At 37.8% G+C, this 14,547-nt stretch overlaps 1 protein-coding gene across 1 annotated transcript in view; it reads right to left on the minus strand.

The window, feature by feature from the left end:
* The window catches only part of ENKUR (enkurin, TRPC channel interacting protein), a 33,451-nt gene that overhangs the window by 17,882 nt on the left and 1,022 nt on the right, over window positions 1–14,547 (minus strand). The window contains exon 2 of the mRNA XM_005687942.3: window positions 6,091–6,236. Coding sequence (XP_005687999.1) covers window positions 6,091–6,236 — 146 coding nt within the window. The remainder of the gene's footprint in view (window positions 1–6,090; window positions 6,237–14,547) is intronic.

Here is a 14,547-nt window from a genome sequence, read left to right on the forward strand (position 1 = left end):
CTCTAGGAACTGTGGGTACAGCAGTGAACGAAAGAGACAAAGTCCCCTTTCTCATGGAGTTTACATGACAGTGGGGGATGCAAAAAATGTAATATGTAGACTATGATGTATATATTTGCTTGAACAATATGTAAAATTGTTTCTTGTTCTTGACCTACAAAAATAGTTATCTTCTTCCTATTTAACATACTACTGAGATGTTGTGAACATGGTCAGAAACTGAATTGTGGAGTTCTTAGAAAGCCTGGAGCAGAGAACAAACATGTTACAACCCAAATATTTCCCATCTACTAAACAGACCCAAGTAAGGATGGTATAACCAGGTTGCCTAAAAACCAGAGGCTTTTTTAAAAAATTAATATATTTGTTTTAATTGGAGGCTACTTTACAATACTGTAGTGGTTTTTGCCATACACTGACATGAATCAGCCATGGATGTACATGTGTTCCCCATCCTGAACCCCCCTCCCACCTCCCTCCCCATACCATCCCTCAGGGTCTTCCCAGTGCACTAGCCCTGAGCCCCCTGTCTCATGCATTGAACCTGGACTGGTGATCTTTTTCACATATGATAATATACATGTTTCAATGCTATTCTCTCAAATCATCCCACCCTTGCCTTCTCCTAGAGTCCAAAAATCTGTTCTTTACATCTGTGTCTCTTTTGCTGTCTCACATGTGTTAATATACTGTATTGGTGTTTTTCTTTCTGGCTTACTTTACTCTGTATAATAGGCTCCAGTTTCATCCACTTCATTAGAACTGATTCAAATACATTCTTTTTAATAGCTGAGAAATAGTCCATTGTGTATATGTACCACAACTTTCTTATCCCTTCATCTGCCGATGGACATCTAGGTTGCTTCCATCTCCTGGCTCTTGTAAACAGTGCTGCGATGAACACTGGGGTACATGTGTCTCTTTCAATTCAAAACCAGAGGCTTTTATAAGTTCACATGAGAAATATTTAGAAGCCAAATTTAATTATGAATTGAAAGTGCATGCAGATGACTTCCTTAACTATAGCTTTAGAAATGTATTTAAGAGGCAAAAGTGAATTCTCAGAAAATAAAGCAACAGTTTAGGAAGACTGATCACTCATTCCTAGTTGGGTAAGTAAATTATAAATATTGCTTTGTGGTTGTGCGCTGCATGAAGCCTAAAGCCTACCCCCATCTTACTGTATGGTGTACCTACCTAAGCATCATCTCATCTATCAACCCTAGAGTGGAGGATGGCAATGGGGCTCTGCTTAGTCGCTCAGGCATGTCTGACTCTTTGCAGACAATGGGGGCAGGTTTGGAAAAAGGGATGAGTATGTCTACTCACAAATTATTCCCCCTGATACCTATATTCTCTACGACCACAATTAACTGCCAAATCTGAAAACCAAATGATTTGGTTTCTTTCTAGGCTTCCCTGGTAGCTCAGCTGGTAAAGAATCCACCTACAATGCAGGAGACTCCGGTTCAAATCCTGGGTCAAGAAGAGCTGCTGGAGAACGGATAGGCTACCCACTCTAGTATTCTTGGGCTCCCCTGGTAGCTCAGCTGGTAAAGAATCCACCTACAATGCAGGAGACTCTGGTTCAAATCCTGGGTCAGGAAGAGCTGCTGGAGAACGGATAGGCTACCCACTCTAGTATTCTTGGGCTTCCCTGGTAGCTCAGCTGGTAAAGAATCCGCTGAGATTCGATGTGGGAGATTCGATCCCTGGGGTGGGAAGATCCATGGAGAAGGGAATAGCTACTCACTCCAGTTTTCTGGCCTGGAGAATTCCAGGGACTGTATAGTCCATGGGGTGGCAAAGAGTCAGACACGATTGAGTGACTCTGACTTTCACTTTTCACTTTAGGCTATAACAAAATGGCAATATCAACAGGGTCTTGTAGTCATGCAGATGTTCCACTACTTGAATTCAGAGAACCTGGTAGGTATTTTTCAGTGTGTCTAGCAAGTTACTGTGTTCAAAATGGCAGCATATGCACAAAGAGACTGGTAGCTGTTTGGCCTATGTTACCTAAAATGTTGTTTCACTGCATGGGCTTTTATTTTATCTTATTTTGATGGACCTTTAAGCTCTCGCAAAACCCCAAATTTTTTATTCTTAAGGCCAATGAATTTTTGTGTTTGTTTTACCTCATAACATTTCATGCAAAGATGGGCTCAATAAAGGACAGAAATGGTATGGACCAAACAGAAGCAGAAGATATTAAGAAGAGGTGGCAAGAATACACAGAACTATACAAAAAAGATCTTCATGACCCAGATAACCACGATGGTGTGCTCACTCACCTAGAGCCAGACATCCTGGAATGTGAAGTCAAGTGGGCTTTAGGAAGTATCACTAAGAACAAAGCTAGTGGAGGTGATAGAATTCCAGTTGAGCTATTTCAAATCCTGAAAGATGATGCTGTGAAAGTGCTGCACTCAATATGCCAGCAAATCTGGAAAACTCAGCAGTGGCCACAGGACTGGAAAAGGTCAGTTTTCATTCCAATCTCAAAGAAAGGCAATGCCAAAGAATGCTCCAACTACCGCACAACTGCACTCATCTCACATGCTAGTAAAGTAATGCTCAAAATTTTCCAAGCCAGGCTTCAGCAATATGTGAACAGTGAACTTCCAGATGTTCAAGCTGGTTTTAGAAAAGGCAGAGGAACCAGAGATCAAATTGCTAACATCTGCTGGATCATGGAAAAGGCAAGAAAGTTCCAGAAAAACTTCTATTTCTGCTTTATTGACTATGGCAAAGCCTTTGACTGTGTGGATCACAATAAACTGGAAAATTCTGAAAGAGACAGGAATACCAGACCACCTGACCTGCCTCTTGAGAAACCTATATGCAGGTCAGGAAGCAACAGTTAGAACTGGACATGGAACAACAGACTGGTTCCAAATAGGACAAGGAGTACTTCAAGGCAGTATATTGTCACCCTGCTTATTTAACTTATATGCAGAGTACATCATGAGAAACACTGGGCTGGAAGAAGCACAAGCTGGAATCAAGATTGCCGAGAGAAATATCAATAACCTCAGCTATGCAGATGACACCACCCTTATGGCAGAAAGTAAGAAGAACTAAAAAGCCTCTTGATGAAAGTGATGAAAGTGAAAGGGGAGAGTGAAAAAGTTGGCTTCAAGCTCAAATTCAGAAAACGAAGATCATGGCATCTGGTCCCATCACTTCATGGGAAATAGATGGGGAAACAGTGGCAACAGTGGCTGACTTTATTTTCTGGGGCTCCAAAATCACTGCAGTTGATGATCACAGCCGTGAAATTAAAAGACGCTTACTCCTTGGAAGGCAAGTTATGACCAACATAGATAGCATATTAAAAAGCAGAGACATTACTTTGTCAACAAAGGTCCGTCTAGTCAAGGCTAGTCATGGTTTTACTAGTGGTCATGTATGGATGTGAGAGTTGGACTATAAAGAAAGCTGAGCGCCAAAGAATTGATGCTTTTGAACTGCGGTGTTGGAGAAGACTCCTGAGAGTCCCTTGGACTGCAAGGAGATACAACCAGTCCATCCTAAAGGAGATCAGTCCTGGGTGTTCATTGGAAGGACTGATGTTGAAGCTGAAACTCCAATACTTTGGCCACCTGATGCAAAGAGCTGACTCATTTGAAAAGACCCTGATGTTGGAAAAGATTGAAGGCAGGAGGAGAAGGGGACGACAGAGGATGAGATGGTGGATGGCATCACTGACTCAATGGACATGAGTTTGGGTGAACTCCGGGAGTTGGTGATGGACAGGGAGGCCTGGCGTGCTGCAGTTCATGGACTCGCAAAGAGCTGGACACGACTGAGCGACTGAACTGAACTACCTTATAATGTTTATAAGAGGAGAGACAGACTTCATCTCTTTTTTCTTATTTGAAATTTAGGGTTTACAGTTTGGTAGTTGTTCTATGTAATATGCTTAACTTTGGTGAATATTCATAAGGACCCAAGTAATATCACTGGTCCTAAGGCACTTAAGGAATTAAATTCTATGTTAAGATTTTCCAGTATTCTCACGGAGACGGCAATGGCACCCCACTCCAATACTCTTGCCTGGAAAATCCCATGGACGGAGGAGCCTGGTTGGCTGCAGTCCATGGGGTCGCTGAGAGTTGGACATGACTCAGTGACTTCACTTTCACTTTTCACTTTCATGCATTGGAGAAGGAAATGGCAACCCACTCCAGTGTTCTTGCCTGGAGAATCCCAGGGATGGCGGAGCCTGGTGGGCTGCCGTCCATGGGGTCGCACAGAGCCGGACACGACTGAAGTGACTTAGCAGCAGCAGAAGCAGCAGTATACTCGAGCGGTTGTGCATTGCAAAATAACACTTGAGGAAAAGACGAGACTTTCAAAGACCTGAATTTAAACGTTAATATTGTATTTTTATACTTGCTTCTTCCATCTTTCCTAATAATGCCCTCATCCTTTATCATGGCATATGGATTATGAGAGGATTGTGGGACACAAACCATTGCCATAGGGAGAAGGAGTTACACTTTTGTCAAAAGGTGATACCCTCATTGGGCTTGACATACTGTGTTAGTTCTTTGATCCAAGAAGATGGGAAGAGGCTAACTTTTTAAAAGACATAGACTCATTGCCCTTCTTGTGTTTATCATTCAAAACCAGCAGGGAAGACATACTCAAGATGGGAAGAAGCTGCTTCATGCACACTTGTCACAAATCCTTTCTCATCTATTCTCCACTTTTCTGATGGCCTTTCCCCCAATATCCATATGCTCTATGACCACAACTGACTACATCATTTGTGAGGCCCAGCAAAGATGAAAATGTGGGACTCCTTGATAAAAAGTTATTAGGAATTTCAAGATTACAAAAGCAGAGCATTAAACCAAGTGTGGGGTCCTTTGAAGCATGGGGCCCAGTGTGGCTGCACAGGTAGCATGCCCAAGAAACTGATTCTCATTCAGGAAGCTTCTTCCATTACATCTAATTCTTTCATTGTCCTAATGGTCTTCGAGATCTGAGAAATTTAAAGCCCCATACTCAAAGCTAAAGTGAGACTGGTCATTGCTTTGACAACTGATAGCAATGGTTGTATTTTCATTTCCTGGAAAAAAGACTAGATAAGGTTTAGAGGCCAAGCAATTTTGCTCATTTGGGGTTTAGAACTCTTGTAATTGTTGCTTGTTATTGATGTCATATGGCTAGATCTGAAGATGGTGGGTGGTGCTTGAGGTGGGGCTTTATCATATAGTCCAAGATGTAGTTCAAGATGCTTGCACCTTCAAAAGGAAAGTCTTCAGGGGAGGAAATTTGGCATTCTCTACTCTCTTCTTCTACATAGTGGGGTTTTTGAGAATTTTTTAAAATACATTTTTTCACTGTAGTGGATTTGTAATATTATATAAGCAACAGGTGTACAATACAGTGATTCAGAATTTTTAAAGGTTATGCTCCATTTATAATTACTATAAAATGTGACTGTATCGCTTGTTATACAATATATCATTGTATCTTATTATATACATAATAATTTGAACCTCTTAATCCCCTATTTTATTGCTTCTCTTTTCGCTCTCCCCACTGGTAACCACTAGTTTACTCTGTGTTTGCTTCTTTTTTGTTTTATTTACCAGTTTGTTTTCTTTTATATTCCATATATAAGTCATATCAAAAAGTTTACATCTTTGTCTGACTTATTTCCCTTAGTATAATACCCTCCAAGTCCATCCATGTTGCTGCAAATGGCAATAGTTCATTCTTTTTTTATGGTTGAGTGGGCTGCCGTCTATGGGGTCACACAGGGTCGGACACAACTGAAGCCACCTGGCAGCAGCAGCAGCAGTATTCCATTGTATACATATACTACAACTTCTTTATCCATTAATCTGCTGATGGGCACTTAGGTTGCTTCCATGTCTTGGCTAAATAATGCTGCTAGGAATACTACAGTGGACGTACTATATTCCTGATTTCGGTTTTCTCCTAGCCTCTAAAATTCTGTTTAATATGAGCTAAAGTTGTTATTACTGTGAACATTTCTTATATTCACAGATAAGATAATTTTAGTTAAATTACCCGTTAACACTTTTAAAATTAAAAAGTGATAAAACCTACTGGGTGGTAGAATTTTTTCCTTTGAATGTTTCTTCAGGAAATTCTTTGGAGAAGGTACTTCAAGTTTTGCTGGTCCCATAGTTTTCATCGCAGTTTTAAATTTTTGCATGTCATCTTTTACAGTTGCTTTAAAAATTGATACATACCTAAAATTAAAAAAAAAAGCTGTAGCATTTATATCTTTAATAAAAACCATATAAAGTTTTCAAAAGGATATACATTTCTAACTTACATATAGCTATATTCTATATTCTATAATATATATCTATATTCAATGGAGATAGCCATTAAGCATAATTATCTGAACCCTGTCCATCAGGCTTAGGCAAGCTAGATTAAAGTTTTACTCTAATAAAACAGTGCCAGGATAAAGATGATCATAGTACTTACTTACTACTCTTTGACCATCTGTAGCATTTATAACAGAGAAGGCAATGGCACCCCACTCCAGTACTCTTGCCTGGAAAATCCCATGGATGCAGCCTGGTGGGCTGTAGTCCATGGGGTCTCTGAGAGTAGGACACGACTCATTGACTTCACTTTCACTTTTCACTTTCATGCATTGGAGAAGGAAATGGCAACCCACTCCAGTGTTCTTGCCTGGAGAATCCCAGGGACGGGGGAGCCTGGTGGGCTGCCGTCTATGGGGTCATACAGAGTCGGACATGACTGAAGCGACTTAGTAGCAGCCACAGCAGCAGCATTTATAATGATGTAACCTCTCCCATTTCTGATATTGGTAGTGTGTCTCTCCTCTCTCTTTCTTTTGTTCTTTTTCTTTTGGTTATAAGTCTTCTCTAATGTTGATATTTTCCATTTCAATGATTTCTGCACTGATCATTACTATATCTCATTATTTGGAGTTTTTTTCTCTTTAAGTTTCTTAAGGTACAATTTTAGCTATTTGACTTTAAACATTTATACTTATACATGTTTCCTGAGAAATCTGTATCCAGGTCAAGAAGCAACGGTTAGAACCGGACATGGAACAACAGACTGGGTCCAAATTGGGAAAAGAGTATGTCAAGGTTGTATATTGTCACTCTGCTTATTTAACTTATATGCAGAGTACATCATGCAAAATGCTGGGCTGGATGAAGCACAAGCTGGAATCAAGATTGCCAGGAGAAATATCAATAATCTCAGATATGCAGATGGCAGAAAGCAAAGAATAACTAAAGAGCCTCTTAATGAAAGTGAAAGAGTAAAAAAGCTGGCTTGTATGCGAGACAACAAAAGAGACACAGATGTATAGAACAGTCTTTTGGACTCTGTGGGAGAGGGAGAGGGTGGGATGATTTGGGAGAATGGCATTGAAACGTATAATATCATATATGAAACGAGTTGCCAGCCCAGGTTCAATGCATGATACTGGATGCTTGGGGCTGGTGCACTGGGACGACCCAGCAGGATGGTACAGGGAGGGAGGAGGGAGAGGGGTTCAGGATGGGGAATACGTGTATACCTGTGGCGGATACATGTTGATGTATGGCAAAACCAATACAATATTGTAAAGTAATTAACCTCCAATTAAAATAAATAAATTTATATATATTAAAAAAACCCTCAACATTCAAAAAATCATGGCATCTGGTCCCATCACTTCATAGCAAGCAGATGGGGAAACAATGGAAACAGTGAGAGATTTTATTTTGGGGGGGCTCCAAAATCACTGCAGATGGTGACTGCAGCCATGAAATTAAGACGCTTGCTCCTCGGAAGAAAAGCTATGACCAACCTAGACAGCATATTAGAAAGGAATGCATTTGAGTCAGTTCTAATGAGGTGAATGAACCTAGAGCCTATTATACAAAGTGAAGTAAGTCAGAAAGAGATAAATAGTGTACTGTAATACATATGTATGGAATCTAGAAAAATGGTACTGAAGAATTTATTTACAGGGCAGCGATGGAGAAACAGACATAGAAAACAGACTTATGGACATGGGGAGAGGGGAGGAGAGGGTAAGATGTATGGAAAATGTAACATGGAAACTTACATTACCATATGTAAAATAGATAGCCAACGGGAATTTGCTGTATGGCTCAGGAAACTCAAACAGGGGCTCTGTATCAATCTAGAGGGATGAGATGGGAGGGAGGTTCAAAAGGGAGGGGATATATGTATACCTATGGCTGATTCATGTTGAGGTTTGACAGAAAACAACAAAATTCTGTAAAGCAATTATCCTTCAATTAAAAAATCAATAAATTAAAAAAAAAAGCAGAGACATTATTTCAGCAACAAAGGTCTGTCTAGAGTCAGTCAAAGCTATGGTTTTCCTAGTAGCCATGTATGGATGTGAGAGTTGGACTATAAAGAAAGCTGAGTGATACTTTTGAACTGTGGTGTTGGAGAAGACTCTTCAGAGTCCCTTGGACTGCATGGAGATTCAGTCACTCCATCCTAAAGGAAATCAGTTCTGAATATTCATTGGAGGGACTGATGCTGAAGCGGAAACTCCAATACTGTGGCCACCTGATGCGAAGAACCGTCTCACTGGAAAAGACCCTGATGCTGAGAAAGATTGAAGGTGGGAAGAGAAGGGGATAACAGAGGATGAGATGGTTGGATGGCATCACTGACTCGATGGATGTGAGTTTGAGCAAGCTCTGGGAATTGGTGATGGACAGGGAAGCCTGGTGTGCTGGAGTCTATGGGGTTGCGAAGAGTTGGACACGACTGAGTGACTGAAATCACTTATCTAATAGAAGCCAAAAATTCCCTCTAGGCATTGCTTCATAGCTGCATAGCACAAATTTTGATATGCTTCTGTTTTCACTCAGCTCAAAAACCTTTTAAATCCCCTTCTGATGTGTTTGTGTTAGAAGTTTGTTTAGATGTGTTACGCTTGATCTCCAAATACTTGGGGATTTTCCAGATCTCTCTCTGATTTCTAATTAATTTCTATCATGGTTAAAAATATATAATTTGTAAAATTTCAATCCTTTAAAGGTTTCTGACACTTGTTTTATGGCACAAGGCACAGTCTATCTTGGTAAATGTTCTATATACACTGGAAAAGGAAGTGTACACTGCCGCTGTTGGCTGGGCTGTTCTATAACTGACAGGACGAACAGGTTGGATACTATTTTCAAGGGTTCTAATAATCATTGAAAGAGAGATGTTGAAATTTCTGATTACAACTGTGGATTTCTTTAATTCTGTCAGCTTTTGCTTCATGTATTTTGAAGCTCTATTAGTAGGTGCACAGCCTTTAGAGTTAGCATAACTTCTTGAAAAACTGATCACTTCATTATTAGAAAGTAATACTCTTTAGCCCTCTTAAAATTCTATAGTCTAAAATCTACTCTGATATTTATATAACCAATCCAGTATTCCTGTAATTTATGATAATACAGTATTTGTCTATTCTTTGACTTTTTTCTTGTGTCTTTATTTTTTAAGGGGGTTTTCTTATGGAGAACATAGAATTTTTATCCTTTCTAACAGTTTTGTAATTGTTTGGACTATTGACATTTAATGTGATTTTTAAAAATGTGTTTGTATTTAACATTTCCATCTTGCTATTGTTTTCTACATATCCCATTGCTGGTTCTTCCTTATTTTGTGCTGTCTTATCTTTTGTTTTTATTTTGTAGAAGTTCTAAGGTTTACAATATAGATGTTTACCTCATCACAGTCTACCTTCAAGTATTATTATACTACAAGTATTATTATACTACAGGATATAAGAACCTCACAAAAGCATACTTGCTTCTACCCCTTCCCCATCTTTATCCTAGGGTTCTATGAGTGTTATAAAATCTGTAATTCCTTGTGGTTATTTTCCCCTTAAAAAGCTAAGTGTATTGTAAAGAAATTTGAAAAGAAAAAAAAAACTAACATTTACCCATCTGTGTGCCTGTGTGTATGCTCAGTTGGGTCCGACTCTTTGTGACCCTATGGTCTGTAGCCGCCAGGCTCCTCTGTCCATGGAATTCTCCAGGCAAGAATACTAGAGTGGGTTGGCATTTCCTCCTACAGGGCATTTTCCTGACCCAGGGATCAAATTCTTGTCTCCTGCGACACCTGCACTGGCAGGTGGATTCTTTTACCACTGAGCTGCCTGGGAAGCCATATTTACCATTTTATGTAATCTTTATGTCATTGTGTAAATCCAAATTTCCAGCTCATACCACTTTCTTGTGCATTATGGACTTTTAAATTGGCTTCCTGTGTTTTCTGATGAAATATTTGCTGACCTTCCTTCCTCTATATACAATGTTTTTTTTTTTTCCTTGGCTGTTTTTAGTATTTTTCTCTTTATTACTGGTTTTAGGAAATTTTATGTTAATTGCCCTTGGAATGGTTTCCCTCTTCTCTTCTTACTCCTCTTCCTTTTCCTTCTTGGGGTTCATAATGATTCTTTGATATGTGGACTTAAAGATCTCATTCATTTTATAAAAATTTTGACGACTATTCAAATATTTCTTCTATATCTCTCTACTCTCCTTCTGGGATCCTAATTAGACTTGTGTTAGGTTGCTTGATGTGGTCAACAGCTCACTGATTCTGTTTTCCTTTTCAGTTATTTTCCCTCTCATATTCATTTTGTGTTGTTTTATTAGTATGTCTTTAAAGCAAAAAATATTTTCTTCAGTGTCTTAGCTATTATCCCCATTCAGTATATTATTTTCATAGACATAGTATTATGTATTCAACTTAGATTTTTTTTAATCCTTCTATGTCTTGCTCATGTTTTCATCTGCATTTGGAGCACATGAAAATATTTTAAATAGTGGTTTTAATGTTCTTGTCTACTAATTCTCTGATATCGTTTGTCTGCTTGTATTGACTGATTTTTCTCTTGGTTATATACATTATATTTCTGGGACTAGAAACTTTTAGTCCAGTTCTAAGTTGGTCTTACTTCTGAATATACCACTCAATCCCCTGTATCTTAGGAGATTCACTCTGGTTGGTGGGAACATAAACTTTATCTGGCTCTGCTGCTTTCTGTTAGTTATTTCTCTGGCCTCGGTAGTTTCATCATACATGTGGACTGACAACCAAAGACATCAGGAAAATCCTCCTGTATACTTCCATAATTTTCTATCTATGCACTTCTCTCCTCTACAGTACTCTGTGCCATGAACTATGGTTTGACCCCCTCAAATTCTAAATCCTATCACTTTAACTCAGTGAAACTGCTGAATTTTGTTTTAATTTCTCTTTCCTGAACTTTTGTCTGGAGATTTTCTCCAGGGAGAATATTGGGACAATTGTAGGCCTTGTTTCCCTTCACTTAGGGATGACTGTTCTGTGCTGCCTATTGTTCAGTGTCTAAAAAACCATTGTTTTACATATACTTTCCTGGTGTTTTAGTTACTTAAGGTGAGAGGGTAAATTCCATTCTTGACTGGAAGCAGAAATTCAGCTACACCACTTTTAGTAACTTGTATTCTCATCTTACTATGTAGATAAGTTTGTGTGGAGAAACACTAAATTTTTTCTTGCTTTTAGAAGACCTTCCTCAATCTTGAACTCAATGGCTAGGAATTAATTACAGTCCAAAATGAATGAGCACATTAGATACCTTCAAGAAATAATGTTCAATCCAAACCTGTGCCTTCAAATTCCCATGGAAACTGGAATTAGCATATATGATCTCTTGACTAATCACCTTTTTTGAGGTACAAAGGAGTGTGTATACTCACCTTTTTAAACACTGCATCTGGTTATTCATTCCCACTATATTGTATGTGAACTGAAAGCTTACCATGTCATAGAAAACAAGATATTTTATTCTATATAATAACTTTATTTTTCCAAATTACAAATTTTTAAATGATGAAACTAATATAATGGTATATGTCAATTATATCTCAATAACACAATAAAGATCTATTAATAGTTTCCCTTAATCTCAATTTTCCAAAAAATTTTATATCTCTATGTATGAATTGTAACTTGATTTTAACTTGATAATGTGATTTTTCATAATTAATATATGTAAAGCTTACACTTTTTTTTTGAATGAAAGGTTTTTTCAATGCTATAGTGCTTTACAATTTTCAAATCATGTGAGTGTCACCCACATTTCATATAATTCCATAACAACCCTTTTGCCTCACCCTTGTATTCCCCTTCTCCCTCCCCCCCAACCCCCTACTGGTAACCACTAGTTTGTTCTTTTTATCTGTGAATCTGCTTCTTTTTTGTTTTCACTAGTTTGTTGTATTTTTTAGACTCTACATTTAAGTGACGTCACAGTATTTGTCTTTCTCTGACTTAAGAATAATGCTCTCCAAATCCATACATGTTGCTGCAAATGGCAAAATTCCATGCTTTTTTATAAATGAGTAGCAATCCATTGCATGTATATGTGTGTATATACATATACACACATCTTTATCCATTCAGCTATTGATGAACACTGAGCTTGTTTCCATTACACTTTCAACAGTTGCATTTTATTCCATTTTCTAGATGGTTTTATTGTAAAGATCTAGGGGTGACTCAGACAACTGGTCCTACTTTTTAGTTTTTATTAGATGTGGGCTATAGATTTTTCTAAAACTAAAGTTGTCATACTCAGTAAACATACCATACTTACTTTCTTGCCAACCGTCATGATATATTTGGTCATATTAAGTCTTTAGATAAACATTTCCATGGCAATTTATTTGAAATCGACCAAAAGTTGGTACAATCTGATGATGTTTCATTGAGTTGTTGTTGTTGTTTTTATCCTACTCGACTAGATGAACGTCTGGTTAACTACTGCTATATGCTTGTTTGTTTTAAAATTTCAGGCCAATATTATTACAGCACTTCTTAGTCGTGTAGAACTTTAGATTGCTCATAGCTCACAGTTCAACTGGAAGAGGGTGTCCTTCATCCCACTTTGATTTCATATATCCATTTTCTAAATTCTCATTTAGCATCTGCATCTCTCATTAGGGTTTTCAATGATGTATGGTTTTATTGTTAACCAATACTTTAATGTTTATCTTTCAGTTCCCCAAGGAGACTGGAATCTCTGAGGTATGTGAGATCAGGTACCATCAATTGTGGTTTCCCCAAGGAATCTGCCTCTTTGTGAAAGCTGAACAATCATCTTCAAGACTTGCAAAGAGCTGCAGTGAACTTTCTTGAAAGTGGGTATATAACTCAGTGATGCAAAGACTCATAGTTTAATATATTTCTTTCTTAGCAAGAATTCTTACTACTACTAAGCGGATTGGGTAAGGGTGATTGTGTTACTGTGAGGGCAATTTGTGTTACAGTGGAGGGAGAGAATTGGTTAAAAGTTTTATTATGCTCTGTTTTTTATAAATTAGTGTCTTGCAAGCACATCTTGTCAAATTAAAAACTCTTCTTGGTTGTTGCTGGCAGTGTAGGTTGACTTTACCCTAACACAAAGAGTTCTTTGGCATCACATTTGGATGCCTTCTATTCTTTTCACCATAAGTTAGTTTTTCCTACTTATTTCTTCAGAATAAACCAAGGAGTTTGAGCTGTCACTGCAACATTACCCAAGGGTGATATTATACATCTGCCAACTAAATAAAGATTTTTCCTATAAAAGTTCTTGAAAAAGCCACCTAGACACAATAAAGCTTTTAAAATTTACCAATAAACAAAACACCTATTTAATAAACTATCTTAACATTCAAATTCAGGATTCTATGAAAAATATAATCTGCCAGTGGGTTACAGAGGAGCTTTGAGGAGCTTTTATCTTGTACAATATACAGGAATTTTTGATTAAAACTCCGTTCAGCAATAGTTAACTTGAACACTTCTCCTAAACTCTGAAACTGTACCAAATCATACTTTGAATTCCTATTTCCAATCTCTACTAGATTTTGAGAAGTTAATGGAAAACAAAATAGGTATTGGTCTGGTTAAAAAAAGATACTCAGGCTTAAAAATGAAGGATCTTTCTACTTGTTGAAGATGTTAGGCACTCCAAGTAATTACTAAAAAAGAAAATTGACAATTAAGATCTGAAAGACCTTAAAGATTATCCAGTTCATGTAATTTGTTTTACAGATCAGAAAACAAATTTTAATAATGTATTTGAGATCACAAAACCAATCAGTTTCAGAGCCTAATGTTTTGTTTTTAGCCCAGTGCTCTTTCAGTGTAGTTTTGACTTGGAACAAGAAAAAGGAAAAAGGTAAAGCTGCAAAATCCTAGAAGGAATGAGATTTTCCTTATTCTTTACTTTCTTTTGTCCCCAGGTGAGTAACTGACACGTTTACTGTGTGGTACCTTTTTGAAAATTTGGGGAACTAAAGGGGTTCTAACACCTATATAAAAATCTTAACTCTATCACATATTTTGGGGTCTCTGTCAATCCATTCTTCTTCAAAAGAAGACCTTAGGCACTATCTTGTGCATTTGTTTCATCAATCAAAAAAAAAAAAAAGAGAGGCTCAGAAACAAATAGAAATTTATATTTGACAATACTCTTGGGGGAAAATGGGTATTATCTTTCTTTAGAGA

Source organism: Capra hircus, chromosome 13, assembly GCF_001704415.2.
Source record: "Capra hircus breed San Clemente chromosome 13, ASM170441v1, whole genome shotgun sequence".
NCBI classification, from domain to species: Eukaryota; Metazoa; Chordata; class Mammalia; order Artiodactyla; family Bovidae; genus Capra; species Capra hircus.